Below are 27322 nucleotides of genomic sequence, written 5' to 3'. Positions count from 1 at the left end.
GTACAATCTATGACCTTAAAAAATTAGAAAGTAATGGTAATGATAAAGTACTATAGAAAGATACAAGGTCAAGGTGTAAGGATGATTTCTTAACCATGACCATTAAGATAAAGTAAAGATTTAATTACTCTTTATGTTTTAAATACTACACGATTAACTTGAATTGTATACTTAAAACAGTATTAGCCTATTTGTATAATCGACTTTCAAAATACCATCAGCATGACGAAGTTTCCAGATTAAAGGCCAAGTTTTTTGACAAATTTCGAGAGTTCTTCAATAAAAATCATCTAAAATTTTCTTTTTTTTCTATTATTTTATGTAGCTATGTAATTAATGTTCAAGTCTAGAATCTAATCATGGCTTGCATCTCTTCATGATATCTCTTATTAGAGTCGAGTGAGCAATTTTAGTTATATATTCATACATAAATTCATTTAGTGAAAAAGATGACTACAAGTTAAAACAAACTTTATCAATGTATTAAAACTTGATTACTCTGTTAAATTTAATAAAATTTTACTACTTCGGATTATTGTTTCACAATTCTTGGACTTTAATAGACTGGCTATTAAACCTTCTCTACCAGGATGAACATTTTTATCTGCACAACAATAAAAGCACAAGTTAATACCAAAAACAAATTGTAAGAGAAATATTGACATCCCAAATACTAAATAAGCCAAATGCAACTAAGTACGAAAATGCAAAAGGACACACTATAGAAAGAAGACAAAGACAAAATTCTTACCCCAGAATATTCGTCGCATGATTAGATTAATTGATTTCAACAAAATGATTCCCTCTAGATAGTTCCATTATTGTGTTCTCTTTTCATACTTTTTATTAATTCATCATTCTTGGACTTTAATAGACTTGCTATTAAACCGTCCAAACCAAGTTTTCTGAATTTTCCTTTATTTATATATACAAAATTATTATTATTTATATATATATATATATATTTTCTTTTTGACATCAAACAAAATTATTAAATTACAATTGATAAAACACAATTATTGGGTTCACCCTGGGATGAACTTACCTCTTCATACTTTAACCAATAGGAATGTGCCAAATACAATTTATTAGTTGGTGCAAATTAAATACTATATCTAAACATAAGTATTTTAAAATTTATTAAAATAACCAAACAAATCAAATTAAAAAAAGCGTAAAAAAAAAATTAACGCCGTTGTTGACGTTTATGTTGACGCTTTCTCTTGATTTTTTGTTTTTAATGTTTTAGAGTTATATCTGTTTTTCTTTGATCTTGGAATTAATCTACGAATTAACAAGCCAGAGACTGTTTCTGCATGGTTGCTTCGGCTACAGCCGGGTGATTGAGTTCTCTCTAGGCAGACAAAAAACGAATTTTATGTGTTGATGTTGTTGTTATTTTTGAAGATTTAACTTAACAATGGCGGGTAAATATCACAGGAAATATAACTGCCATTGATTAGCCCTTGGCTTCGCCTTCATCAACCAATGAAGCTTTCAGACAAATGGTGATCGCCGTTTCAGTCTCTGTTTTGTTGCCGTGTTTTGTAGTTTGTTTGAGTATTTGGCGACAGGTGTTGTATATGCGTGCACGGTTGCCTTCTTTTGTCTGGAGTATTGGGTAGTGAACTAAACTAGAATTTAGCCCAACTGTTGAACTGGTGGTGATTACTATAAACGCAATTTGACTATAGGAGTCATGAGAATCGATTAAATTCGTTTATTGGGGAAAACAAAAACTGATTCAATCACTGGGATAATAAGATTTCTAAGAGAACAAGTCAGGGCTACCAAATCAAGACAAGATACAAGTTTCCTCAGATCGGATCACAAGATAGACATAAACGTCAACTACGTTAAAAAAAATATAGAAATTTTATTTTCTTAATTTGTTATGTTAAAACAGAATATGACATGGCATAATCTTATAATGCTATTGGTAGTAAGAAGAGGTGGATATACTTGTTCTCCATCTCACACATGTTATACATTTGCCTTTGGAGCTTTGTGACATGTGATGATGTAAACGTAGGACGTTACATCCCCACTCGAAAAAAAAAAAAATGGATTATCATAAATGCAAAGTACAACGTGGCAAAAATTCAAACTCACAACTAAATTTCCTTTATCTTTCTTCTAATACGTCTTCATATCGCTTCTCTGTTCTCTCTTTGAGATTTCCGGCACAACGAAGATGAAGCGTGAGGAGCAAGAAGAAAGGGACATACTGTTTCAGACAGATGACGAGGAATGCCAAGTCAATGACGAAGACGACGATTCCGGTTCATATTCTCCATTATTCCAGAACGATTCGGCTCCATGGCCTCAGAGTTATCGGTAAAATCCAAATCCTCTGCTTTTTTTTTTTTTTTTTTTTTTTGAAGTATCTAAAGAAGAATGCTTGTGAAGGGGACAAGGGGTTTGCAGTAATAAAGACTATTCCTTCCTTTTTTTTTGTTGGAAAATTTCAGACAATCTGTGGATATCTTGACCGGAGCTACACCTCCTACTACGACCAGTTTCATTCATCAGAGAGATTCTCAGACATCATTCACCAGCTCTATCGCCTCCTCATACAAGAGACGACAAAACTCTTTTCTAAATTCTTTTGCTTCTTCAACAAGCAAACAACAGCTTCTCTCCCACAAAGACGATGATGACTCAGTCAAATCATTCCTTTCATCTCTGCTCAAGTTATCCATCACAGATCTCTCCTACGCAGAATCAGATCTCTGCTCGTTTCCTCAATCTGTTCTCAACGGTAAGACGTTGTTTCGGTATTGGTTCTGTCTCAAAGGTCTTTCACACATAACTTTTGGACAGGGCATGAGAATGGTAATTAATTGGTAACCACAACACTTTAGGGATTAGACTCAAACGGTTGAGAGAATACTGTATCATGATTACAAACATGTGTTTTAATCTGTCTCTCCTTTTTTTTTTTTTTTTTTTTTGCGTAGGAATCAATATCCTGTGTGGATTAGCTCTACTCACGATGCCTTACGGGGTGAAAGAAGGAGGATGGCTTGGGCTTTTTATACTCTTCTTCTTCAGTATCATCACTTGCTACACCTGTATTCTCCTTAAACGATGTCTTGAAAGCTCACCTGGCCTCCATAACTACCCAGACATTGGTCAAGCTGCCTTTGGATTCACCGGCCGCCTCATCATCTCCGTGAGTTATATGTAATCCATTTACATATACACTTTAAAACATCCCCAAACTAAGAGTAGGGTTCTTGAGATTTGCAGATACTATTGTATATGGAGTTATACGCAGGTTGTGTGGAGTATATAATCATGATGAGCGATAACTTGTCGAGAATTTTCCCCAACATTTCACTAAACATCGTTGGAGTACTATCTTTAGATTCTTCTCAGATATTTGCCATATCAACTACCCTTATTGTTCTTCCAACAGTTTGGCTCAGAGATCTTAGCTTACTCTCCTATCTCTCAGGTTTCATATATATATATATATTTCTATATAAGAGCCTTACGAAATAGCTGGGGGACTAGCTAGTTCATTGTTTAATTCATGTGTTGGATCTATTATTCTCTTAGCCGGAGGGGTCTTCTCTTCGATCATGATGGCTCTTTGTCTCTACTGGGTCGGGACGGTTGATGGAGTTGGGTTTCGCCCGGGTGGACAAGCTCTTGATCTCGCTAACTTACCCGTTGCGATTGGGATTTACGGGTTTGGGTTCAGCGGTCACGCGGTTTTCCCTAACATTTACTCTTCCATGAAAGAACCATCCAAGTTTCCTTTGGTGGTAGTCATTAGGTAAAAAACACTCAAGGTTACTTATAATGAACGTATAAATGATGTTAAGTCAAAGTTTTCAATTCTCGTTTCTGCTTTCGCAGTTTTGGTTTCTGTGTATTCTTGTACATAGTCGTAGCGATTTGTGGCTACAGTATGTTTGGTGAGGCCATTCAATCCGAGTTTACACTAAACATGCCACAACAGTTCACGTCATCCAAGATCGCAGTTTGGACAGCGGTGAGATATATAACTTTAAAAATCTATAAATATGTTTGTCTCTATGTATTACTAACTAAAATATATATGATTGCTTCTTTTTCTACTCATTTTAATTAACTAGGCAATAACACCGATGACCAAATACGCATTATCTATAACACCGATCGTGCTAAGCTTAGAAGAACTTATGCCGTCGTCACAGAGATCCTACGGAGTATCTATGTTTCTTAGAACGATTTTAGTTCTCTCAACTTTGGTCGTCGCACTTACATTCCCATTTTTTGGTAAATTACTCTAACATCTTTTTCCATGAAACGATTTACAAATTTTCTTTTTAAAAAACAATATTCATCTTCGTTAGTTCTAATATCTTTGCAGCGATCATGGGGGCTTTGATGGGATCATTCCTTGCAATGCTTGTCGTAAGTCTCCTGTCACGTCATCAATTTATAGGACAAAGATATAGGGATAATATGTATTTGATAAAGATTAAACAAAAAGCTACATATTTCATCAGAGTTTTTTTTTTTAAAAACACATTATCAGATATTCAGATTTTCAGCTTTTCAGTTATTTTAGGCATATCAAACATGTTAAAAAGGATTCACATTTTTTGTTTATCGTGCAGGCTTTTATTATTCCCTGTCTTTGTTATCTCAGTATCTTGAAGGGTAAATTGAGTAAGACGCAAGTAAGAGATATATTAATTTGTTTTTATTTTATGCCATAAAGTGGTTCTTGTTTTGCTTCATTAGTATATGATTTTCACATGACAATTACATTTATTTTTTTCTTGTAAATTAATTGATATTTGGCAGATTGGAATATGCGTTTTCATCATAATCTTTGGCGTTGTAAGCGGTTGCTGCGGGACGTACTCCGCCATTGTAAAATTAGTAAGAGAAATGAGTTGATATGGTGGTACACTGTGATGAACAATAAAACAACGTAAAATTTGTGAAACAGTAAGAGGTTATGGTTTATAGAAGTGGTAAAGTTTTATTACTAAAATTTAACAGAACGAGTAATCAAGTTTTGTAAAACGGAACACTGATGTTAAATTTTTAATACATTAATAAAGTTTGTTTTAACGTGTAGTCGTCTTTTTCATTGAGTGAATTGAATTTATATAATTATATTGGAGTAACTAAAAAAATGCTCACCGGACTAAGCTATACAGTATCATGAAGTCTTTGCAAGCCATGATTCTAGATACTAGAGTCTAGACTTGAACATTAATTACATAGCTTGATTAAATAAGAGAAGAGGAGGAAATTATTGGATGATGTCTATCGAAGAACTTTGTCGAGAAACTTGTCCTTTAATCTGTTCTTTAAACTTGTCATTTTTATTTTCAGATCAAATGACAAGTTATATATATATATTTCTATAATTTATAATTATTTAATTATAGATTGAAAAAGAACCAAAAAAATGTAATTATTTATGTATTTAATAAAAAGTAAATTATTTTTGGCATTTGTTTGATACTTATATTTTTTTTAGTAATATAATAAAAATATATGTAGTATTTTAAACTTAAATTGCATAAAAGAGTAGTTAAATTTTATCCGAATGGTCATGGTTAAAGAATAATCGTTTTATCTTGTATCTTTATTTAATTATACGTCATGGATTGTATAAATATTACACAAACACCCGGTTAAAGCTAGGTGCAGTGGTTTTGGACTATTTTACGGGGGCTACAGACAAGTTGTCTTGGAGGGAGACGTCGAATGGTGAATTTACAGTTAAGTCAGTTTATGCTTTTTTAATGTGAGATGACATTCCTAGACCTTGGACGGAGAGTGTTTTTGACCGTGTGTGGAAGGTAATAGCGCTAGAAAGGATTTGTTGTTTTCTTTGGTTGGTAGTTCATCAAGTGATAATGACAGAAGTTGAGCGATACCTCAGACATTTGAGTGACTCAGGTTTGTGTAAGGTTTGTAAGAGTGGTGAGGAGTCTATTATACATGTGCTTCGAGACTGTCCTGCCATGGCAGGGGTGTGGCGTCGTTTAGTACCACCGCGGAAATTACAACCATTTTTTACAAGTTCTTTGTTGGAATGGATTTATGGGAATTTGGGTGAAGGGGGAGAGGTGAATGATAGTCCGTGGGCAACATGTTTTGCGATGGCCATATAATGGGGGTGGAAATGGCGGTGCGGTAATCTTTTTGACTCCAATGGTAAGTGTAGGGACCGGGTGAGGTTTATCAAAGACTTGGTGAAGGAAGTGTCGAGTGCTCATGTGCTTTGTCAGGGTCAAACAACTGCGGTGGTGAGAGAAGAAATTCTGATTAAATGGATACCGCCTAGTGCTGGTTGGTTAAAACTGAATATTGATGGCACGTCTCATGGGAACCTGGGCTTGGCTTCAGCGGGTGGTGTTCTACAGGATGGTGATGGTACTTGGATAGGGGGCTTTGCGTTGAACATTGGTATATGTTCGGCACCACTAGCAGAGCTGTGGGGAGTCTATTATGGATTATGTATAGCTTGGGAGCGAGGGATCACGCGTCTTGAGCTGGAAATAGATTCGATAATGGTTGTTGGGTTTTTACAGGCACTGGTATTGGTGATTCGCATCCTCTGTATTTTCTAATACGTTTGTGCTATGCCTTTCTCTCTATAGACTAGATAGTCCGAATTACTCATGTGTATAGGGAGGCTAACCATCATACGGATGAGTTAGCGAACTATTCTTTTACTCTTTTCGTTAGGTTTTCACTTGTTTACTGATCAACCGGAGGTTGTTAATCATCTTGTTTTGGATGATGCCGGTGTGTTAGCGTGTTCACGTGTTGTTGGCGGGTAGTTAGTTTTCTTGTTGATTGAAAGAGCCTCCCTCTCCCTCACCAAAAAAAAAACAACTATTGATTTTTATAATTTGTAAAATTGTGTATTTAAAATGTAATTTTCGCTTAAAAATAATTATTTTTATAAAATAATAATTTGATAATTTTGTAAAATAATATTTAGTAACTATCATCAATTGTATATGATTTTATTCTGTTGATGTATTTTTTTCTTTGGTATTCGAAGTCTAAAGAAAAGTTATGTGCTATATAGTTCAGACGATGTTCATTGTTGAAGGCGAAGATTTTTTTTATTTATTTATTTTATTATTGTGTGATTAGATTGAAACTTTTGGAGGACATAAAAGCATCAGTTTGGAGTTGCAGCGCTTTGATAATAAATAATGCAAGCTTTATCGTTATATATAATTCAGCAGCCTATATATGTTACAACCTTGTTCTGAATTTCCATTTTTATTGTTAAAAAAAAATCAAGTTTTGACCACTGACTAATATAGGAAGAGGGTGACATTTGTGTTTAACAAGTTATGAACAACTTTTTATCTCTTAAAATCACCCAATATTATTCTTAAAATCTCACAAAATCTCACCAAAATTACAAACAATTTTTTTTCAGAGAAACAGAATAACAAATCTACAAAGGTAACTTAAAAACTCACTCAAATCTTCTAAAATCCAAAATATCATAAATCTCACAAAATCCTTCAAAATCCTTCAAAATCATGATTTGAATAAATTCATTTTGAATCTATAGTTATTTTTTAATTATTTTTTGGATACATTTAATTGAATCTATAGTTATATAGAATATATTACTCATTATTAAATTCAACAAATCCATCTCACACATGTTACCTTTGACTTTTAAGGTTTGTGACATGTGAAACGTTACTTCCACTCGAAATATAAAACGACTAAAAAAAACTAATTTGGAGCTTTGTATAATGGATTAATCATTGATGCAAAGTACGACGTGACAACAAGTCAAACTCACAACTTAATCTCCTTTCTCTTTCTTCTACTCTACATTTTGCTGCTCTGTTCACTCTTTCATTCCCGCACAAAGAAGATGAAGTTTGAGGAGCAAGAAAGGGACATACTGTATCAGACAGATGACGAGGAATGCCAAGTCGACGTATCCTGCAATGACGAAGACGATGATTCCAGTTCATCTTCTTCATTATCCCAGAACGATTCGGCTCCATGGCCTCGGAGTTATCGGTAATATCAAAATCCTCTGCTTTTTTCATATCTAAAGAATGCTTGTGAAGGGTTTGTACTTTGTAGTAATAAAGATTATTCCTTTTTGTGGAAAATTCAGACAATCTGTGGATGTCTTGACCGGAGCTACACCTCCTACGATCAGTTTCATCAATCGGAGAGATTCTCAGACATCATTCACCAGCTCTATCGCCTCCTTATACAAGAGACGACAAAACTCTGTTCTAAATTCTTTTGCTTCTTCCACAAGCAAACAACCGCTTCTCACCCAGAAAGACGATGATGACTCAGTCGTCAAATCATTCCTTTCATCTCAGCTCAAGTTATCCATCACAGATCTCTCCTACGCAAAACCAGATCTCTGCTCGTTTCCTCAATCTGTTCTCAACGGTAATTAAGACGTTGTTTCTGTATTGGTTCTGTCTCAAAAGGCTTTCACACATATAAGTTCATAACTTTCGGACAGGGCATGAGAATGGTAATTGGTAACCACAACACTTTAGGGATTAGACTCAAACGTTTAATAGATTGTATCAAAATTACAAACATGAGTTTTAATCTGTCTCTCTAAGTTGAACCTATATATATATATATATTTTTTTTTTTTGTGCAGGAATCAATATCCTATGTGGAGTAGGTCTACTCACGATGCCTTACGGGGTGAAAGAAGGAGGATGGCTTGGGCTTTTTATACTCTTCTTCTTCAGTATCATCACTTGTTACACCTGTATTCTCCTCAAACGATGTCTTGAAAGCTCACCTGGCCTCCATACCTACCCGGACATTGGTCAAGCTGCCTTTGGATTCACCGGCCGCCTCATCATCTCCGTGAGTTATATGTAATTCAATTACATATACACTTAAAAACATCCCCAAACTAAGATTAGGGTTCTTGAGATTTGCAGATACTATTGTATATGGAGTTATACGCAGGTTGTGTGGAGTATATAATCATGATGAGCGATAACTTGTCGAGAATGTTTCCCAACATGTCACTAAACATCGTTGGACTATCTTTAGATTCTTCTCAGATCTTTGCCATATCAGCTACTCTTATTGTTCTTCCGACAGTTTGGCTCAGAGATCTTAGCTTACTCTCCTATCTCTCAGGTTTCATATTTTATATATAAAATTAATGATCATAAAGCTTTAAGAAATAGCTGGGGGATTAGTTCTGATAAGGTTGTTTAATTCATATGTTCGATCTATTCTCTTAGCCGGAGGGGTCTTCTCTTCGATCATGATGGCTCTTTGTCTCTTCTTGGTCGGGACGGTTGATGAAGTTGGGTTTCGCCCGGGTGGACAAGCTCTTGATCTCGCTAACTTACCCGTTGCGATTGGGATTTACGGGTTTGGGTTCAGCGGTCACGCGGTTTTCCCGAACATTTACTCTTCCATGAAAGAACCATCCAAGTTTCCTTTGGTGGTAGTCATTAGGTAAAAAAACCACTCTTTTGCTTAAGGTTACTTTATAATGGACGTAAATGATGTTAACTCAAAAATTTCAATTCTCGTTTCTGCTTTCGCAGTTTTGGTTTCTGCGTATTCTTGTACATAGTCGTAGCGATCTGTGGCTACAGTATGTTTGGTGAGGCCATTCAATCGCAGTTTACACTAAACATGCCACAACAGTTCACGTCATCCAAGATCGCAGTGTGGTTAGCGGTGAGATATATAACTTTTAAACTCTATAAACATGTTTGTCTCTATGTATTACTAATTAAAATATGATTGCTACTTTTCTACTCATTTTAATTAGGTAATAACACCGATGACCAAATACGCGTTATCTATAACACCGATCGTGCTAAGCTTAGAAGAACTTATGCCGTCATCACGTAAGATGAGATCCTACGGAGTATCTATTTTTCTTAGAACAATTTTAGTTCTCTCAACTTTGGTCGTCGCACTTACACTCCCATTCTTTGGTAAATGCGCTAACATCTTTTTGCATGAAACTATTTACAAATTATTTAAAAAAAAAAACAATATTTATCTTCGTTTGTTCTAAAATCTTTGCAGCGATCATGGGGGCTTTGATGGGATCATTCCTTGCAATGCTTGTCGTAAGTCTCCTATCATCGATTCATAGGACAACGATATAGGGATAATATGTGTTTGATAAAGATTAAACAAAAAACTACAACGATATAGGGATAATATGTATTTGATCAAGATTAAACAAAAAGCTACATAATATTTCATCAGAGCTTTATTTTTTGTTTGAACTGAATGCAATATTTATTCAAATAAAAAAAAAAAACTGTTTTTACAAATAAACACATTATCAGATTTTTAGATTTTCAGTTCTTTTAGGCATATTAAAAAGGATTCATATTTTGTTTATCATGCAGGCTTTTATCCTTCCATGTCTTTGTTATCTCAGTATCTTGAAGAGTAGATTGAGTCAGACACAAGTAAGATATATATTAACTTTTTTTTATTTATGTCATAAAGTGGTTATTGTTTTGATTCAGTATATGATTTTCACATGACATGTACATTAATTTTCTCCTAAATTATTTTATTTTTTGACAGATTGGATTATGCGTTTTCATCATAATCGTTGGCGTTGTAAGCGGTTGTTGTGGGACGTACTCCGCTATTGTAAGATTAATAGGAGAATTGAAATGATATGGTACAATGATGAATAATGAACCAACCTAGAATTGTGAAACAATATATGGAAGTAGTAAAGTTTTATTAAATTTAACAGTAATCAAGTTTTGTAATACAGAAGGCTGATTTTGATACATTAATAAAGTTTGTTTTAACTTGTAGTCATCTTTTTCAATGAATGAATTTATGTATGAGTATATAACTAAAAATGCTCACTGGACTCTAATAAGAGATATCATGACGTCTTTTTGCAAGCCATGATTATAGATTCTAGATTTGAACATTAATTACATAGCTAGATAAAATAACAGAAAAGGAGAAAAAAATTTAGATGATTTCTGTCGAAGAACTCTTGAAGTTTGTCGAGAAACTTGGCCTTTAATCTGGAAACTTCGTCATGTTGATGATATTTTGAAAGCCGATTACACAAATAGGCTAATAGCTTTTTAAGTATACAATTCAAGTTAATCGTGTAGTATTTAAAACATAAAGAGTAATTAAATCTTTATTTTATCCTAATGGTCATGGTTAAGAAATCGTCCTTACATCTTGACCTTGTATCTTTCTATAGTTTATCATTACCATTACTTTCCAATTTTTTCACGTCATGGATTGTACAAATATAACACAAATTGCCAAGTACTTGACGTACTAACTATTAATAGGCATTATGGTTAACACAAAATTTATTTTGGTTAAATTATATTCAAGATAAGTGAAACAATATATAATCTTTTTTTTTTGATCAAATTGATTGATTACGTAGGAGAGTTCTATGTTAAATCGTTTTTTACAATTTAAATATTTTAACAAAGCTATTTCTCAATTTCTTGTGATGACATTTCATGAGGACAAGTTTATTAATATCATACATGAACATAGTAATTAATTATTTACATATATCTATACCTTTAATTAAGAAGTCGGTAATTTTTGTGACATTTGCATTATCCCCATATGAGAACAATGGATGGATGTGTCAACATCCAAGTACTAGGCCTTAGACATTAAAGTCGGAAGCCTACTAATGCATCTCTGCCGCCTAACTCACTTTGATCTCACTGAATCTCATGGATTTACTGGGAATTTCTTGGCTGGGTGGGTAAGCTTACACAGTTTCTCAGTTAAATAGTGCTAACACCAAAAACATGTTATTATGAATTTTGAAAATTTAGACCATATAGTATTTTATGGATTTTTAGTGCAGTTGTAAACATAAATACGCATATATTAATGATTTTTTAGTGTAATGATAGTATAATTGAGGTTGTACTTATATAGGTTTTGTTGTAAGCATGAAAAAAAACATTGAATTTTGAATTTAATAATAAAATTGTGTTTTAATTTGTGATTTTTTCATTGAAAAAATATTACATGCGTACCAGTAACTAAAAAAAAAAAATGCTCGTGGGATCCTAAGATATATCATGAAGTCTTTCCAAGCCATTAAAACATAGAGATATTTGGCAAAATGATACATTTTTCAAACATAATTAGTAAACACATACATTCACTATTTACAATTGGGAAAAAACACATTCACCACTGTTCAGCTATTTCCACATCTATTTTTGCCATGAAGGATTCTACTTAATTACATCCTATGTCATTGTTTCCCATTTTTTTTTTTGATATTTCAAATCATTGTTAATATAATTTTTTTTAGAAAACTTTTTAAATACAAAAAATCTATGTTTTTTTCTTTACAATTTGGTATGAATTTTAATTAATATTTTTTAAATAAATTATATAAATATTTTGTATTCGTACACATTTTTAAGTGTACAGATGTCTATATACCTTATTAAGTGTATAGATATCTGTACACATTAATAATGTGTACAGATGTAATTTTTACAAAACCATTGAGATACAGACATCTGAAAACTTAAGAATTAAACAAATTACAAATTTTAGATCCGTACACCTAATTAAATGTACAGATGTCTGTACATACTATTATGTGTACAGATGAAATTTGTTTAATTCTTAGGGTTTCAAATGTCTGTACATATGCTTGTACTGCAATGTTTTTATACAAATTACATCTGTAAAGTTAATAATGTGTACAGACATCTGTACACATAATAATGTGTAGACATTTGTACACATACTAAGGTGTACGGATACAAAAGATTTATATAATCTATTTAAAAATTATTAAATAAAATTCATATCATATTGTAAAGAAAAAAATGTATTTTTTTGTATCTAAGAAGTTTTCTAAAATTAGATTATATTAACAGTTATTTGAATAATTATGATTGAAGAAAAAAAAATTATTTCTTACCCACACACATACCCATTTTTATAATTTTCTCACTAAACCTATGCCCCACCATTTCTCCCTATTTCACAAACTCTCTGTTACATCCTATTTTTCTAATTTTAAATAATAAATATATTAGTTTCCCAATTAAGTTTCTAAAATGTACTAATTTGCTAATAAACCCTAAAACATATCTTAAGCTTGAAGTTCTGATCGGTTAAACGGATAATTAAAAAGTGTCTTAAGAAAGATGTTAATAGAGGACCTTGAGGGTAAAATTTAAAAACTTTGGGGCAAATACGAGAGAATATAAAAATCAAGGGATCATTGTAATTAGGTTGGGGGAGCTTTCGAGTTCGAGAGAGACATCTCCAAAATCGTCGACAACTTCAGACGTACTCCAACAACAACAATAACAATCGAGAAAGCTAAAGAAAAAAAAAAAAAGACAAATAATTTTAATTTAAAAATCCACACTCGCCGGAGACGCCGTCGTCTCGACGCCGGTGCTCCAAAAATAAAATTAAAAAAAAATGAAACGGAAAGGAGTTGGATTGTCTCTGCCCGTCACGGTGGTGATGTTGGTGATCGGTTTCATATACTTTTCTTCGGTTTTCACTTTCATCGATCGGTGGTTCAGCCTCACTTCCTCTCCCGGAATCGCTAACGCCGCCGCGTTCACCGCCTTGGCTCTGATGTGTGTCTACAACTACTACGTCGCCGTTTTCAGGGATCCGGATCGGGTTCCACTCAATTACATGCCGGATGTTGAAGATCCGGAGAGTCCTGTTCACGAGATTAAGCGCAAGGTCTCATCTCTTTCTCTTCTATCCATTCTTAGCTCTTTCTCGGTTCTTGAAATTGTCAATTCCAAGATTTGTCAGTATTAGTTTTGGATGTTGTGATCAGTTTTTTTGTTCATTTCAATGTCAGAGAGATTTGCCATTTTCCTCTGCTTTTTGTCCGGTTATAGAAAAATCTAAGAATTCTGTGGGTATCGTTTGTTATTTAATTTCTCAGGATCTGGATTGTCCAATGTTGCGTAGTCGTTTTCTGTATACATCAATTAAATGTTTAGTCTTTGACTATAATGATGGTTCTTGTAGATTGTTGACTCTCTCTTTGAGATATTTTTTTCAAATTTGTTCCTTGCTTCTAGTTATCTTTGGGATTGCATAAAAATTTCATCTTTTGTGCTATATGGATTAGCTAGAGTGGTGATTCTTGTAGTTTGTTTGTTTCTTTAACGTTGTTTTGATGGCATCTGTGATACAATTTTGAGTGTTGAGGTTTTGAGATTTCCATATGTGAGCTCATGTTTTGAGGCTTTGTGATTCAACTTGCAACTCTGTTCTTAGATATTTCTTGGAAAGTCCACTTGTGATGTTTTGTTTTCGCTACTTACTTTGGTTATGTTATTTGCAGGGAGGAGATTTGAGGTACTGTCAAAAGTGTTCACATTTCAAACCTCCGCGAGCTCACCATTGTCGAGTTTGCAAAAGATGTGTGCTTAGAATGGTATGCTCTACTGAACACTTATGTTTCATGCCAAGCTGAACATATAATCGCCCAAACCCATGTGATATTATGTTAAACCAGTCGTCTTTGGTTTGTAGGACCACCATTGTATTTGGATCAACAACTGCGTAGGACACACTAACTACAAGGTCTTCTTTGTCTTTGTTGTCTATGCGGTGACTGCATGTGTATACTCCTTGGTACATTTCCTAACTTCTGTTAGCTCAATGTATCTCTCTCTGTGTTGCTTAGTATATGAGCTTTATATTATATATATATATTCCTTGATTGATTAGGTTTTGCTTGTGGGAAGCCTTACTGTTGAACCTCAAGATGAAGAGGAGGAGATGGGCAGCTATCTAAGAACTATATATGTAATGATTGCAATTGATGTACTGTTTTGAAAACTACCAACAGATATCATTTTTGCTAATGGTTATAGGGTTTCTTTTCAGGTACTTTCAGCTTTTCTTCTTATCCCATTGAGCATCGCATTAGGTGTTCTTCTTGGGTGGCACATCTACCTCATTTTACAAAACAAAACGACTATCGAGGTTGTTCTTTTTTTCTTTTCTCTTGTGTTTTTGTTTTCATTTCTTCAATTGCTAGATTACGGATTTCCTTAGCTCTAGTTTGGCTTTGTTCCTCTGCTAATCATTTTGCGGTAACTGAGCAGTACCATGAAGGAGTGAGAGCTATGTGGTTAGCAGAGAAAGGTGGGCAAGTATATAAGCATCCATATGACATCGGCGCATTTGAAAACCTAACCTTGGTAATAATTCTTATTATTCTTTGGAGGATCAGTATCAGACAAATGTTTATTCTTTCTTAAATTTCACATCTGTTTCTTCTTCAGATTTTGGGTCCGAACATACTTTCTTGGCTCTGCCCTACATCGAGGCATATTGGTTCTGGTCTGCGTTTTCGTACAGCTTTTGATTCAATCCCTGCTTCATCTGAAACAAAATCTTAGCCAAGAACAAATCAGATATTCCCTATTTCTCTGGTGAGTTCCATTGAAAAGGCAGCAGATTTTTAACTTCACAGCACCTTGGCTTGGCCGTATTCAAGCATATTTTAGCCGCCTCAGCTTGGAACCTAAAACTAGCCCCTAGTCAGTAGTAGGCTCTCTGCTTGACAAGAAGGTTCTCTATCTCTCATCATTGTTAACTGGATCAAGAGCATCCGTTTGTGAATTATGGTATTAGTTAGGTATCTTCCCCTGTTTTTTCTTTGGATTCCTCGAAAAGGAAAAGTAAGTTAGGTTGTGCTTGTGGATACAGAACTCAAAAGCTGATTATGCTTATTATACATACCACACTTAACAGGTGAAAAGACATCATTGTAAGATAATTAAAGGCTTTCATATATTCTTAATCAGACAGTTCTCATTCTCAATATGTGTTTAACTGTTTATTTTATAAATTATGGAGAATCATAGCTTGTAAGTTCTTTGTTTACATGAGATATAAGCCAAAAGAGTATTGCAAAGATTCTTGTGACCAGATTGAAAGAAGAAGAATAAAATTAGAGAGGAAGATCAAGCCCTTTCCCAATTTCAACACCAATCAGCTGAAGTATTCCTTTGTTCAGAATCTGGAAGAAAAAGGAAAAAAAAAAGAAAAAGGCATCTCTGTTTAAGTTAATTTTGTCTGATGTATATATAACTTCCATAGCCATTGAAACTCACCAGCTCAACAATGTAGGATCCGATGAGACCGATCATACAAGCTCTAGAGTTCCATATTTCAGCTGTATATGTGAATCCCAGAAACGCTGGCTTGAATCCGGGTTCCTTTTTTGGCACTATCATCTTCATAAAGAGAATTGTGAGAGAAAGGGGAGAACAAAAAAAACAGAACAACTTCAGATATGATATGATGATCAGACGAGAGTGTTTAAGAGACCATATATATTATTAATTTACCCCTTCAGGGAGTTTTGCGGCGCGAACACGGAGAGACGACTGTTTCTGGGGGAACCAGAGAGTTGTTTGGCTCGGACGATGGCCATGAACAGACAATTTCCGAGGAACAGGTAAGAAAGAAGACGACAATGGCGTTGAGCTCGCCATTCTTTTTTTTCTTTAGGCGAAGAGAAAGATGGAAGTTAATTTTGTGGATGTGCTCTGCCTGAAGAATGAAGATGCTTTTATCTGTGTCTGAGTTCGGTTCCATTTACATTGCGCCACGTGTTGTATTCATCGTATTCTGTACTGTAATATTATTAATTTTATATGTAAGATAAATAAGATGGAACTTTGAGTTTTGAGTTTTGTAATAATGGCGGTTGTCGTCTCCATCCAGCGTCCTTATGCAACACCGTTGATCTCTGAAAACCCTAATCCTCTTAAACTTCACCAGAAATCCAGCAATTCTCACCTGAGCTTTTATCATCTTCCTCGGAGAACCAGATTGCAGCTCCGTTGCTTATCTGCAAAATTGACTCCTTCGAATCAAGAACCTGAATCTGCTCAAGGTTTCTCTTCTCAAATTTGGGTGTTTTTGTTTTGTTTCTTTGTCTCTTTTGTAACCAATTTGGTTGGGTTCAGATGGAGAACTTGAGAGTGTGGGAGTCAAAACAGCTTTAGCGGTGCTGAGATTCTACAAGAGTAATAAAAACCCTTCCTTTTTGCAATTCCTCATCTAATTCTGAGATTGTTGTTTCTCGGGTCGTTAATGGCGTTTTCCGGTGGAAATTCAGGAGAGATATCGCCGGTGTTACCTAGAAGCTGCCGTTACGTTCCGACTTGCAGCGAATACTCCATGGATGCTTACAAGAAATATGGATTTCTCAAAGGCACTGTTCTTACCACTTGGCGACTCTGCCGCTGCAATCCTCTTGGTGGTTCTGGATTCGATCCTCCAAGATGGTTTGGTGAGAATGTGATCAATCATCCCCAAGAAGAAGGAGAAGAAGTAGAAGATAACTATGACGACGAGGAGGATTAAAGATAGATTTTTTGAATAGATGTAAGAAAAAACAATGGAAGTTGTAAACTAATACTAGAGAAAGCAAAGGGAAAGCTAGCAGACAATAGAAAAAGTTTGTTGTAACTACGAGGGAATAAGAATTACAACATCTGTTTCCAAAAAGATTTGATCTTTTTTTTGTCTTTTGGCGCGATACATTTTAAGTAGACAGATCTTGGAATTGCCATGGGTTGAACTCGATCGACTTAGCGTCGGTGTTATCTTCAGAGTTATCCCCAGCTGCACGATGTTCTGAGTACTTTCCATTGAATTGGTAAACTTCGAGATCACCCCATGGTGTAGGAGTGACTTCTTCCGTTATATCAAACCATTTTGGAGTAAAGCCTTGTCCTTTCTCTTCACGGGTTCTCTTTTCAGCTCTCTGTCTCTCTTCCATGCTGTATTGCAAAAATGAGGAAGATCGATTAGAAACATCTCGATATACCTGCAATTTCAGGCATCAATTTCAGATTCTTAAGGACAAGTTTTTGTCAACATACCTGCTCTTCTCATAGCCGGATTTGGACATGTCGCCCATCTCGAGTGCATATCTATCAGGGCGTAACCGTGAATCAGATGGCAACAGCTTTTTAGGGGCAGTGTCAAAGCTATTGATCTTGTGAGCAAAGTGTGTGTATTGGTATTTGTCATCCTTTGGAACATCAGCGAGTTTCCATACCTATAAACAAAATATAATATAGCATCAGAATGTCTCATCTTATGGAGATCTTTGCAAATAGGATCTGAGTCAATGACAGAGAGACATTTGGCGAACCTCTTTAAGTTCGGTGCCTGGGAGAGGTTCACCTTCCCCGTCACACGGTTGATAACTCATGGACTCGTTCCATTTTCCAGTCATGAGTATCTTAGGCTCCTCAGAGGCGTTATAGACATATCCATCCACTTCATATCGACCAGATCTGTTCAGACCATGAAAACACATTATTTCAGCTTCAAATGGGACCAACAGGACGATGAGGTTGCAGTGAAGGAAACTTACCCGAACCAGCCACATGGTTGAAAGTAAAGCACAACTTTGTCACCAGTGGTCAGGTTTGTCATGACCATTTCCCCAGGTGAGTCGACCCAAGTTCGTCCAAAGATTAGGTTGTGAACTTTGGTTAGAGGAGGTACCAAGTCAAGAACAACTCCATCTCTTTTCAGTGTCACCCGTGTCCTGCAACATAGATTCATGGCATTTAAGGTTCAGAGTAATGTACAAATGAAGAATCTGAATTAAGTATATATAGTTTAGTTGCAGCCTGTACTGTGGTTTCGCAGTATTACCTTCCTACCGGGTAAACATCAATGGAATTTCCCAGAAATTTTGTTTTCAGTTTTGAAGTACAATCATACGTAAAATGCTCATTTTCAGCATGACCAGCACTCATTGGTGGGTGATGGCTGACCTGAGAACAAGATCATTGGTATCAACAATCTGGGAGAAGTTGGGAACTAAAAGAACGTTGAGAATTATTTGAGTTCTAAAAGAAATGGGCCAAGACCTGTTCAGAAATGAAGTTAACACCATTGTAATTAGCCATCTCATAAGTCTCACCGAGGATTGGATTGAATGGTTTCCAGGTACGTTGGAAAGCATAATACACAGATATAGCCCAAGATGCTGTTAAAGATCAACTACAATTTAGCCATACAGGACAGATACTGATCATAGAAGAAATCAATGAGGAGAAAATATACTTACATGCATAGACCATGCGCATATAAGGGTCCTCAGTTTTGTCAGCCATGTCTAACAGATGCGAGTATTCCATCAACTATCAAAAACAGAGCACATATCATTGGCATCAGAGAATTACAAAGCTAACAGAGAGGAACAACTAATAAGATGTCTCTTCATAAGCACAAACCTCTGCCATTTTCTGGAGCATCGTCATTGGTTCAAAAATAATCACAGGAAGGGTCACCATTGATGTAACATCTGATCCTATATACTTCTGCATCATCTTCCAATAGCCATCACGATCCTGAGAATTGTGTATGTTTCTCAGATGATTAGATTAACAAACATGACAACAACAATAACAACAGTAAATGAAGAAGTGTATGTATATACCTCTTGCTTCCATCTTCCTCTGCTTGCTTCCTCCGCTGCATCATCAGTACTTCCTTCGGGATTGATAACTTCAAGTCCCTCATAAGGAACCAAACTGAGAAGCAAATCAAAACACAACGATGATTCGTTCAAAAGGGCTAAACTTTAAGCAAAAAATGCCAGTTTAGAAGTGAATCAAAACTCTCCAACAACAGTGTGAATCAATCTCTAGTCTAACATCAATTCCAAATGAGTATACTTGGCAGATATTAAATTTTAACGCTAGAAGAAGATCTGAACATAGGAGACACCAAATCCTAACAGGTTGATTATAAAGATTCCAGTTTTTGAAATCCACATGACATAACGAATAGAGCAGAGTGGCAGATCCGGGTTTAAGAAAAGGGATCTCAAAAACCTCACCCATTAACTGATTTGGTCATAACAGATCCCAAATTGGAGATAGAGGAAGCAAGGGAAGCGAAGAAACCACTTCCTCCGCCGCCGCCACCGGCTTTTTTAGGATCATTAGAAGCCATTCTCCCCGGCCGCGGATCAGCCTACACTACGAGCTCCGGCAAAGAACAAATCGAGAATGTGAGCGAGAGAGAGTATAGGCGTCAGTTGATATCAAATTGGGTTTGTTTAAGAACGCGGAAAAATAAAAATAAAAAAAGCAAAGAGAAGAGATTCGTCAATAATGGAAGACCAGCGATGGAGACGATGAAGGCAGAGGATTTAGGATCGTGTGCGCTGGGACCTGCCTGGTCTTCGTTGTCACCCTTCTTTTAAATTATTTCAAACCGGTTCGATTAACTAACTAAAGCAACTCAAATTCAATTTTAAAAAGTCCAAACCGTCCGGTTCAAATTGATTTGTTGGTTTGTCGCCTTCTCATTCTCGGTTTGGCACTACAAATTATCAAATTTAGATCCAAACCGGAACTCGATACAGGTTTATCATCAAACCAGGACGTCATTAATTAAGGAATGTCGTCATTGATGGCGTCACCAAGTCCAAGTGCAGCCTCCTCCTTCAAAATTGAACTCTCGCTCTTTTCACTGCCATCATCAACGTTGGAATCGTCACTGAATGGCTGGTTTAGTTAAGCATCGATCTAGTTATATTTATCATGAGGATGGGTCGGGACCATGTCTCATCAGTTTACATATATTATCATGAAAGATTACGGAATCTTTTTTCGGTTCCAACGACTTAAAAGTACATATAGTTTTGACTTAATACATAAATATTGTACTTATTTTTGTTTATTATCATCATGAACTGAACGTAATTCTAGTATAAATGCAATCTTGACTGTTAGAATACCATTCGAATTCGTTTTCGGAATTAGAAAAGCATAAACCTTTGTTTATGTTGTTTTGGTCAACTTTGTCGATTGATCGTTTATAAGTTTGCTAGCAAACGTTCATTATATGATTTAAGCCTATATTGAATTATTGATAACATCTGTTAAGATGTTGAGGACCAGTGATCTCGAAATATATATAACAGTCAAAATGAGTTTTTTTTTTTTTTTTTTTTTTTTTTTTTTTTTTTTTTTGAAAAAATCAAAATGAGTTATCTGGAAAGAATTACTCAAGATCTCGGGATTAGTACAATCTATAACGTCAATGATAACATTGTATTTCTCAGTGAACAGATTGAATAATACTAGTAGTAGCTAACTACCATTGATTGAATTAAGTTAAACTTATTCATTTTCCATTAACAAGTATAAAGCAGACATCAAATATATATATATTTCTATATATATGTTTGTTTGGACGTGTATGTCATTTACAAAGATTGTTGGTGAAATTAACCCAAATTAACAAGGAAACAAATATCAATATACAACAATGATAAGGTAGCAATAATAAGGTATACCTTCGATACAATCTGAGCCACGAATCCATTTGTAATAGACGGATTCGAGAGTATGATGTTTCAGAGTTGTTTTTCTTTCTCTTTATACAATGCAATCATGAATATATGATTTGGATCATTCGGAGATTACGTTATCTTTTTCTCCACGACGCTTTGGCCTAACCGAAGCTCGAGATCCAATCCTTCAATCTCACGATGATGACTCGAACTCGAACCATCTTTGCTAACCTCCATGACCTTTCCGTGATCATTAGTACCAAACTTGCTTTCTTGAACCCAAAACCCTAGTTTTCGATTAGGACTTATATCTCTGTCAACATCTTGGTCTTGATCATCACATGTTAAAGCTTCTTCTTGTTGTCGTTCATTGAGGTCTAGAGAGACAACTTCTGATGAATCACTCTCGGCGACCACATCATCCTTATTATCTTCCATAAGCTTTTGTCTGAGTTTAGCTCTGTCTCTTCTGTGGATGTTCATATGCCCTCCTAGAGCTTGAGCATTTGAGAAGCCTCTTATGCAGAAACTGCATATGTAAGATCTTGACTGGTTCAGGGAATCATCAACGCTTTGATGACTGTTTCTCGATATGCTGTCTGTACAATCGTCTAGGGCTTTAGGGTTTTTGATGTTTTCCATATAATATTTGGGATTTGTCCCGTAGAATACAAGGAAAGATGATCAAAGATTGTGAAAATTTAGCATAAAGAGAAGGAAGAAGAGAAGAAAAGAGAGTGTATTCCATCAAAGAAATGAAATGGTCAACTCGAGCTTCTTTATTTGTTTTATGAAAATAGTTAATTAATCAACACTTATATATTTATAATCAAAATCTACCACCAAGACAAAACAAGAAAAGTGAAAAACAACTGTTTCAATGTCATTACATGAATAACTTAGTTGTTTATAATTAAAAAATAATAATTTGCACCGATCGATAAAATAAAAATCTTAAAAACACATTATCGCAACTAACAATACAAAAATAAAAATCTACACAATTTTGTCTATACAGTTTTGTTGACATGAAACTACTTCTATTTTTCTGATTCAGTTTTCTTATAGAGAATATTCGGATACGTAACATTAAGAATAGTTGCAACTATCTACTTGCAAGTGTGGTTGTTATAACTTATAAAAGACCGTTCTTGTAGCCGGATTATCTATATCAAAGCTCAAACTAATTCCATAACTAAATTTCAAGAAAAACAATTTTTTTTCTTGAATTAGTCCTTGTTTATACGTGTATGATCCTGTGAGGGATATATCTTCTACCTCACTAAAACAATGGAAACGGCACAGTTTTCAAACAATATTCCAAAATGGTTTCATGTAAATATATGAATTTTAATATATATGTATATTAATTTAACTATTTAATTTGAACTTCTTTTAAGATCGACGTAATTAGTAGTATATGGTCAACAAAATATATAATTCATACTCGAGAAATATAAGTCTAATACCCATCTATATAAAAGATAAGAAAAATTACCCTATGTATATGCTAACCACTTATATATGACAAGAAGTCAAGAACAAAGATCAGCAGCCTTTGAAGTTTCAACTTTAGCAAAACGACACAATTAACTTCAATGCTTAAATGTATTTAATCATTTCTATTTATTTCAAGAAAATTGACTAATAGTGGTTTTAATTACCTTTTGCTCTCAATAAGTAGTTTTTAAGGATTTATTAGTTTTGTTAAATTAAAAAATAATAGATACGCAGTTGACAAAAATGATCCAACACAGCATTTTGGCGTTTTGTTTTTGTCTTTGCGCAATTAGTAGTTTGATACACATCATCATCTTTGTTTTTGTTATTAGCATTATTTTAACATGTGCTTTTCCTGAAATTATCAACAATTATACCAGTATTGGACATCTATGAGAAGTGAATTAATCAACAAAATCGAAAAAATATTCAAATATTTAAAGCGATCCAGAGTACTTTTGAATTTGTATGTACATGTACATCATATTTACTATATAACTTTAAATATGTGTTTTCTTGCAATGAGTCACCTAAGTTTAATAACTGAATAAACACAGTTAGTTTAACTGAATAGTATAACCAAAATGTCAAATCACAAGTCCAAACATATATGTCAAAAGCAATGAACGATCTTTGATCGACAGATAAAACTATGTTGTGAACTTGTGATCATTTCTATTCTATCACTATTTGTATATAGATTAGACATATAAATATAGTATTAGTTAGAGTTACTTGTTTAAGTGTAAATACAAGTTATATAACTGATTCAAAGATACACGAGAGTCGTTGCCATTAACTGAACTTTTCTAAAAAAAAAATTAGTACGTTGACAAAAAGAACTTAAATTAATATGAAATAATCACACAAGTCACATAATTATTTAGAATGTGATAGTAAATATTACATAGCTCAACTTATACTATATTCTGAGTTTACATGGGGTAAAATTGCAGAAAATTAAAGATTATGATAGTGATGACCTACTTTTAGTGAACCAACAAGTAGGTAGTAGTAATTTAGGGATTTATTGGTAGATGGATTTAAAATAATATAGAAGTAAATCTATTGTTTTATTTTTATATATTGCTATAGTGTTTTGGTCGGCATTTATATTAAACATGGAGAATAGCACTGTCCACTTCTTACCATCTCCGTCTCATCTCTCATGTATGGTTTGCAAAATAAAATTATTTATTAATACGAATGTGGTTATCTTTAGCGTTCAATGTTGATGACTAACTAATTACAACTAAAACTCCTAGCCGTCGTAAACTGTGATTAGACAAAAAAGATTGGTAGTATATAGTAATCCATGCATATGCACGTGCGAGGTAATCAGGTAGCATAATAAATATATATACTAATAAGTTGAATGTGTATTACCTCTTGATACAAATGATGTTAAATTTAAAAGGAAAAGAGAGAAAACAAAAAACTAACCTCTTGATGATGGTAATCGTGTATCCGCGTGTGTACGTATTGTGAGTAAGGACGAGGTAATCCGCATCCCGAGGACTAAAAGTTATACTAACTCATAAGCATAGTAAGTTAATTAAGCTTTAAACCTCAGGATGCAGATTACCCGATCCTTACCAATACTCATCATCTTCAGTTCTTCACCTCAGGATGCAAGTTCTTGCTTGATCATGGTTTATGATTTATGTATGGTTGTTCTTCTTGTTGTTTTTTATAATTTGGTGAGAAGTCACTAGGGAAACGTGAGAATTTATAAGCCTCGTGAGGCTAAATAGTAATGAGAAGATGCTTATTCGAAAGGTTTAATGCTCTGAGAATATATGCTTGGAAAACAAAATCTTATTGTTCATGTTTTATTTGTGCATCCGTATGTTATGTCTAATTGGCTTTTTTTTTTGTTTATATGATCGCATGTATTAGCTTTTGTTCTATATTCATCTTTAGAACTATACATATTTATAGGATCGATGTGAATGTATTTGTACTCTAAACTTTATGGTGTTCTGTAACAAATAGTTTTAATTGCTGGTGAATTTCTAAAATATCGAAACTGAAATTTATCTTGAGGCGCATGCACTTACAACGTGTATATGCGCGCGCGGTGTAGTTTGGATACGGAACATATTCTTCATTTCCATCCTGTTTAGACATGATGATCATGATCGAGACTCCTCAGGATATCTCTTCAAGAAATTTAAGCAATATAATTGAATGCCGGTGTGAAATTCATGGACCTGAATCCATACTAGTTTATAGACTTGCATGCAACTATATTGTATACATATATTGCAATTACGAATCGTTTGTTTATGTCAGACAAATCTAACAGAACCAGATTACAACCACACCATTCGCACAGAGTGTTTTCTGCGTAAGCACTAGGCATATAGAGCGTTAAAAGGTAAAATTAGTGAGTATGAGACATCAAATCATTAGAGAAAATATTATTTGTTCTCTATGAGCCAATAATGGGAACTTAGGATTATGCTTTTTAACAGACAAATCCTATTCGACTACTTTTGACTGCCTTTTCTTATTGTGTCTTGTATGCCAATGAGATCTTCCCTCGGATCATAATTTATTCTCTTCACAATTATTGATTTTTTTTTTTTTTTTTTGTCAACTATTATTGATTTTTTTTTAGTTCATATATTGGGAAAATCATATGGGTTTCAAGTTTTTTTTTTTTTTTTTTTTTTTTTTTTTTTTTTTTTTGTCACTAGCTAGGTTAGAGTTTAAAAATCATATGGGTTTCGACTCTTTCGAGTATCAATAAATATGTCTTTTTAGTTTTTAGGGTTAATTAGTTGTTCTTGAATAGTTACATAGAATGTGAGTTTTTCTGTTAAGTATATCTTTTTCTCATTTGAAATCAACATTCGATAGCGAGAACAAAGTTGTGCACATCTTTAATCACCATAAGAAGACCAAGTTTTGAGTTACTATATATGGAACTTAAAAAAATAAAAAATTAATAACTTTTATATGTAAATAATCTTCTATATTTTCGAATTTTTCCTTATAGAGATTTCAGATATTTTTATTTTTTTTGGTAAGACATACAGATTTTAGATATTGTCACATCTTAAACTCTATCTCTACTCGTGATTAAAAAAAAGAATAAAGTTACCTGTCGCCTGTCGGCATCCAAAAAAAAAAATAGTAGGCTAATCATGAGAAAGGGTTATCAGAATAAATTCTTCAACTAATGATCTTTGTCTTTAATTTCTCTTTGGACAAGAGGAGAAAAGGTTTGTCTTTGTCGAAATAAAGGAAAAGACAAAGTTATGTAGCAATAACAAGATCAACATTTGCTTGTTTTGCTCTCATGGGCTCTTCAAAAGGTGACCACTTTACATTGTGCGATACTTAAAATCGAACCAAACAAAACCACATGTCTAATCCGAATTTGGCTCAAGTATGTCTTCCGAAGTTTGATTTGAACAAAAACTGCCTTACCTGATGTAATTTTTTTTAACATATAGAATTATGAAAGGGACTCGGTTTTTCTACACCATTTTTAGTGAGAGATTACATTTTTTCTGTCAAAACCCATTATAGGGTAATCGGTCAGAGATTTTTCTCTACAGAGAGCCGTTCTGGTATCGATGTGTTTACATGGAGAAACTAAAATTTCGTATCTTTGCTCTTTGTAATAATCAGCACGGACATTGTTATAACACATCTTCTGCCAAATATGAAAAGATGGAAAAGACGTTCTCAAAAGCATAAATTGAATTAACGCAACTTCATATAGATCACTTAATGGGATTACCTATCATAGCGATCAGAAATTTCATCAGTATTGTCTCAATGAGATATTCCATTGCACAGAGAATTGAATTCTCCTTGACATGTATATACATGAAAAGAGCATTCTATGAACATTAATTAACATAATATATGAACGTGTATTCTTGCTCATAAACAGCTAAAAATATATACCATCAATACACAAACATTTTCTCTTAACTCAAGAGTCAAGACCGTGACTTGTCGTAATTGGCAGGGTAAGTAGCAACGTTTGTAAACTTCAATTACAGATCAAAACTTCTAACTATTTTTTCCTACGTATTACATATTTACATCCGATCCATACGTACGACACCTGCTATCACTTATCACTAGTATTAGCATTTGATGAGCATTCATGTACCAGTTTTTTTAATTCTGTTTTTAACACCAAATTCACGGAAACTATATAATAAATACAAAACAAAGAGGAAGCTAGTTCCCGACCACCTTCGTCTTTGCCTACAGACAAAGAAGCTTCAGTTCCTTGTTTAATCAGAAGATTCAGAACACGTCGCTGACAAACTTTTTACATATAAACACACCATAGATCTTGCTGTCTTTAATTTACTAATATAAGAAAATTTGCTATGTTTTAAACTTTAAACTAAATTATAGCTAGAGATCTAATATATTTTCCTACTAATTAAATCAATTTTATTTAGTTTCCTCAAAAATACTTTTTTTCAACTTCTAAAATATACA

The 27322-nt window shown here is 34.1% G+C and overlaps 7 protein-coding genes across 9 annotated transcripts; 4 read left to right on the top strand and 3 right to left on the bottom strand.

Moving 5' to 3' along the window:
* The first annotated feature begins 2019 nt into the window (after window positions 1-2019).
* LOC104764628 (amino acid transporter AVT1G) lies at window positions 2020-13060 on the top strand. 2 transcript variants are annotated; one of them, XR_015590680.1, is made up of 10 exons: window positions 2020-2337; window positions 2472-2761; window positions 2961-3175; window positions 3253-3460; window positions 3565-3784; window positions 3868-4003; window positions 4107-4269; window positions 4364-4407; window positions 4614-4765; window positions 13016-13060. XR_015590680.1 is itself a non-coding variant. In XM_087500838.1 (10 exons), exons 1-10 carry the CDS (start codon window positions 2195-2197, stop codon window positions 4897-4899), a joined length of 1578 nt encoding a protein of 525 aa, XP_087356964.1. In that variant the 5' UTR covers window positions 2020-2194; the 3' UTR covers window positions 4900-5082. The 2 variants fall into 2 exon arrangements, 1 of the variants encoding a protein (XP_087356964.1); XM_087500838.1 differs by lacking the exon at window positions 13016-13060 and adding an exon at window positions 4804-5082 and having other exon boundaries at window positions 4614-4676.
* Window positions 7784-10801, top strand: LOC104764629 (amino acid transporter AVT1G-like). The gene is made up of 10 exons (XM_087500917.1): window positions 7784-8025; window positions 8126-8415; window positions 8639-8853; window positions 8931-9135; window positions 9243-9462; window positions 9555-9690; window positions 9785-9953; window positions 10048-10091; window positions 10380-10442; window positions 10564-10801. Exons 1-10 carry the CDS (start codon window positions 7874-7876, stop codon window positions 10657-10659), a joined length of 1590 nt encoding a protein of 529 aa, XP_087357043.1. The 5' UTR covers window positions 7784-7873; the 3' UTR covers window positions 10660-10801.
* A 45-nt stretch (window positions 13061-13105) lies between the features above and the next one.
* Window positions 13106-15829, top strand: LOC104764626 (putative protein S-acyltransferase 16). 2 transcript variants are annotated; one of them, XM_010488194.3, is made up of 7 exons: window positions 13106-13722; window positions 14339-14431; window positions 14530-14631; window positions 14728-14805; window positions 14887-14985; window positions 15108-15203; window positions 15288-15829. In XM_010488194.3, the coding sequence occupies exons 1-7, from the start codon at window positions 13447-13449 to the stop codon at window positions 15402-15404; spliced, it is 861 nt and encodes a 286-aa protein (XP_010486496.1). In that variant the 5' UTR covers window positions 13106-13446; the 3' UTR covers window positions 15405-15829. The 2 variants fall into 2 exon arrangements, with proteins under 2 accessions (XP_010486496.1, XP_087356965.1); XM_087500839.1 differs by lacking the exon at window positions 13106-13722 and adding an exon at window positions 13951-14220.
* Window positions 15830-15831: 2 nt separating this feature from the next.
* LOC104764627 (light-harvesting complex-like protein OHP1, chloroplastic) lies at window positions 15832-16645 on the bottom strand. Its single transcript, XM_010488195.3, has 3 exons — window positions 16359-16645; window positions 16122-16244; window positions 15832-16027 (listed from the first exon to the last, which is right to left on the bottom strand). Exons 1-3 carry the CDS (start codon window positions 16503-16505, stop codon window positions 15959-15961), a joined length of 339 nt encoding a protein of 112 aa, XP_010486497.1. The 5' UTR covers window positions 16506-16645; the 3' UTR covers window positions 15832-15958.
* Window positions 16646-16667: 22 nt separating this feature from the next.
* Window positions 16668-17526, top strand: LOC104764624 (UPF0161 protein At3g09310-like). The gene is made up of 3 exons (XM_010488192.3): window positions 16668-16909; window positions 16983-17042; window positions 17135-17526. Exons 1-3 carry the CDS (start codon window positions 16714-16716, stop codon window positions 17380-17382), a joined length of 504 nt encoding a protein of 167 aa, XP_010486494.1. The 5' UTR covers window positions 16668-16713; the 3' UTR covers window positions 17383-17526.
* Window positions 17377-20276, bottom strand: LOC104764625 (oxysterol-binding protein-related protein 3B). The gene is made up of 10 exons (XM_010488193.3): window positions 19883-20276; window positions 19481-19574; window positions 19275-19391; window positions 19109-19181; window positions 18909-19027; window positions 18691-18812; window positions 18404-18580; window positions 18179-18323; window positions 17904-18082; window positions 17377-17801 (listed from the first exon to the last, which is right to left on the bottom strand). Exons 1-10 carry the CDS (start codon window positions 19996-19998, stop codon window positions 17564-17566), a joined length of 1380 nt encoding a protein of 459 aa, XP_010486495.1. The 5' UTR covers window positions 19999-20276; the 3' UTR covers window positions 17377-17563.
* Window positions 20277-21162: 886 nt separating this feature from the next.
* On the bottom strand, window positions 21163-22116 carry LOC104764623 (transcriptional regulator TAC1-like). The gene has a single exon (XM_010488191.2). The coding sequence runs from the start codon at window positions 21986-21988 to the stop codon at window positions 21476-21478; it is 513 nt and encodes a 170-aa protein (XP_010486493.1). The 5' UTR covers window positions 21989-22116; the 3' UTR covers window positions 21163-21475.
* Window positions 22117-27322: the final 5206 nt, after the last annotated feature.

The sequence above is a fragment of the Camelina sativa genome, chromosome 19 (assembly GCF_030686135.1).
Source record: "Camelina sativa cultivar CO46 ecotype springtype chromosome 19, ASM3068613v1".
Lineage (NCBI taxonomy): Eukaryota > Viridiplantae > Streptophyta > Magnoliopsida > Brassicales > Brassicaceae > Camelina > Camelina sativa.
Note: the sequence above shows the minus strand (reverse complement) of the source record. Positions and strands in the feature narration are given on the sequence as shown.

Bases quoted from the DNA above. Each gene is read 5' to 3' on its own strand.
- LOC104764629 (XM_087500917.1), top strand. From the start codon at position 7,874: ATGAAGTTTGAGGAGCAAGAAAGGGACATACTGTATCAGACAGATGAC. The intron at 8,026-8,125 runs GTAATATCAAAA...TGGAAAATTCAG, and splicing joins CCATGGCCTCGGAGTTATCG to ACAATCTGTGGATGTCTTGA. The intron at 9,136-9,242 runs GTTTCATATTTT...CTATTCTCTTAG, and splicing joins CTTACTCTCCTATCTCTCAG to CCGGAGGGGTCTTCTCTTCG.
- LOC104764625 (XM_010488193.3), bottom strand. From the start codon at position 19,998: ATGGCTTCTAATGATCCTAAAAAAGCCGGTGGCGGCGGCGGAGGAAGT. The intron at 19,392-19,480 runs GTATATACATAC...CACAATTCTCAG, and splicing joins GAGGAAGATGGAAGCAAGAG to GATCGTGATGGCTATTGGAA. The intron at 18,324-18,403 runs GTAAGTTTCCTT...TGGTCTGAACAG, and splicing joins CAACCATGTGGCTGGTTCGG to ATCTGGTCGATATGAAGTGG.
- LOC104764628 (XM_087500838.1), top strand. From the start codon at position 2,195: ATGAAGCGTGAGGAGCAAGAAGAAAGGGACATACTGTTTCAGACAGAT. The intron at 3,461-3,564 runs GTTTCATATATA...TTATTCTCTTAG, and splicing joins CTTACTCTCCTATCTCTCAG to CCGGAGGGGTCTTCTCTTCG. The intron at 4,270-4,363 runs GTAAATTACTCT...ATATCTTTGCAG, and splicing joins ACTTACATTCCCATTTTTTG to CGATCATGGGGGCTTTGATG.
- LOC104764623 (XM_010488191.2), bottom strand. From the start codon at position 21,988: ATGGAAAACATCAAAAACCCTAAAGCCCTAGACGATTGTACAGACAGC.
- LOC104764626 (XM_010488194.3), top strand. From the start codon at position 13,447: ATGAAACGGAAAGGAGTTGGATTGTCTCTGCCCGTCACGGTGGTGATG. The intron at 14,432-14,529 runs GTATGCTCTACT...TTTGGTTTGTAG, and splicing joins AAAGATGTGTGCTTAGAATG to GACCACCATTGTATTTGGAT. The intron at 15,204-15,287 runs GTAATAATTCTT...TTTCTTCTTCAG, and splicing joins CATTTGAAAACCTAACCTTG to ATTTTGGGTCCGAACATACT.
- LOC104764624 (XM_010488192.3), top strand. From the start codon at position 16,714: ATGGCGGTTGTCGTCTCCATCCAGCGTCCTTATGCAACACCGTTGATC. The intron at 16,910-16,982 runs GTTTCTCTTCTC...GGTTGGGTTCAG, and splicing joins AGAACCTGAATCTGCTCAAG to ATGGAGAACTTGAGAGTGTG. The intron at 17,043-17,134 runs GTAATAAAAACC...GTGGAAATTCAG, and splicing joins GGTGCTGAGATTCTACAAGA to GAGAGATATCGCCGGTGTTA.
- LOC104764627 (XM_010488195.3), bottom strand. From the start codon at position 16,505: ATGGCGAGCTCAACGCCATTGTCGTCTTCTTTCTTACCTGTTCCTCGG. The intron at 16,245-16,358 runs GTAAATTAATAA...CTCTTTATGAAG, and splicing joins CCGCAAAACTCCCTGAAGGG to ATGATAGTGCCAAAAAAGGA. The intron at 16,028-16,121 runs GTGAGTTTCAAT...TTTTTCTTCCAG, and splicing joins GATCCTACATTGTTGAGCTG to ATTCTGAACAAAGGAATACT.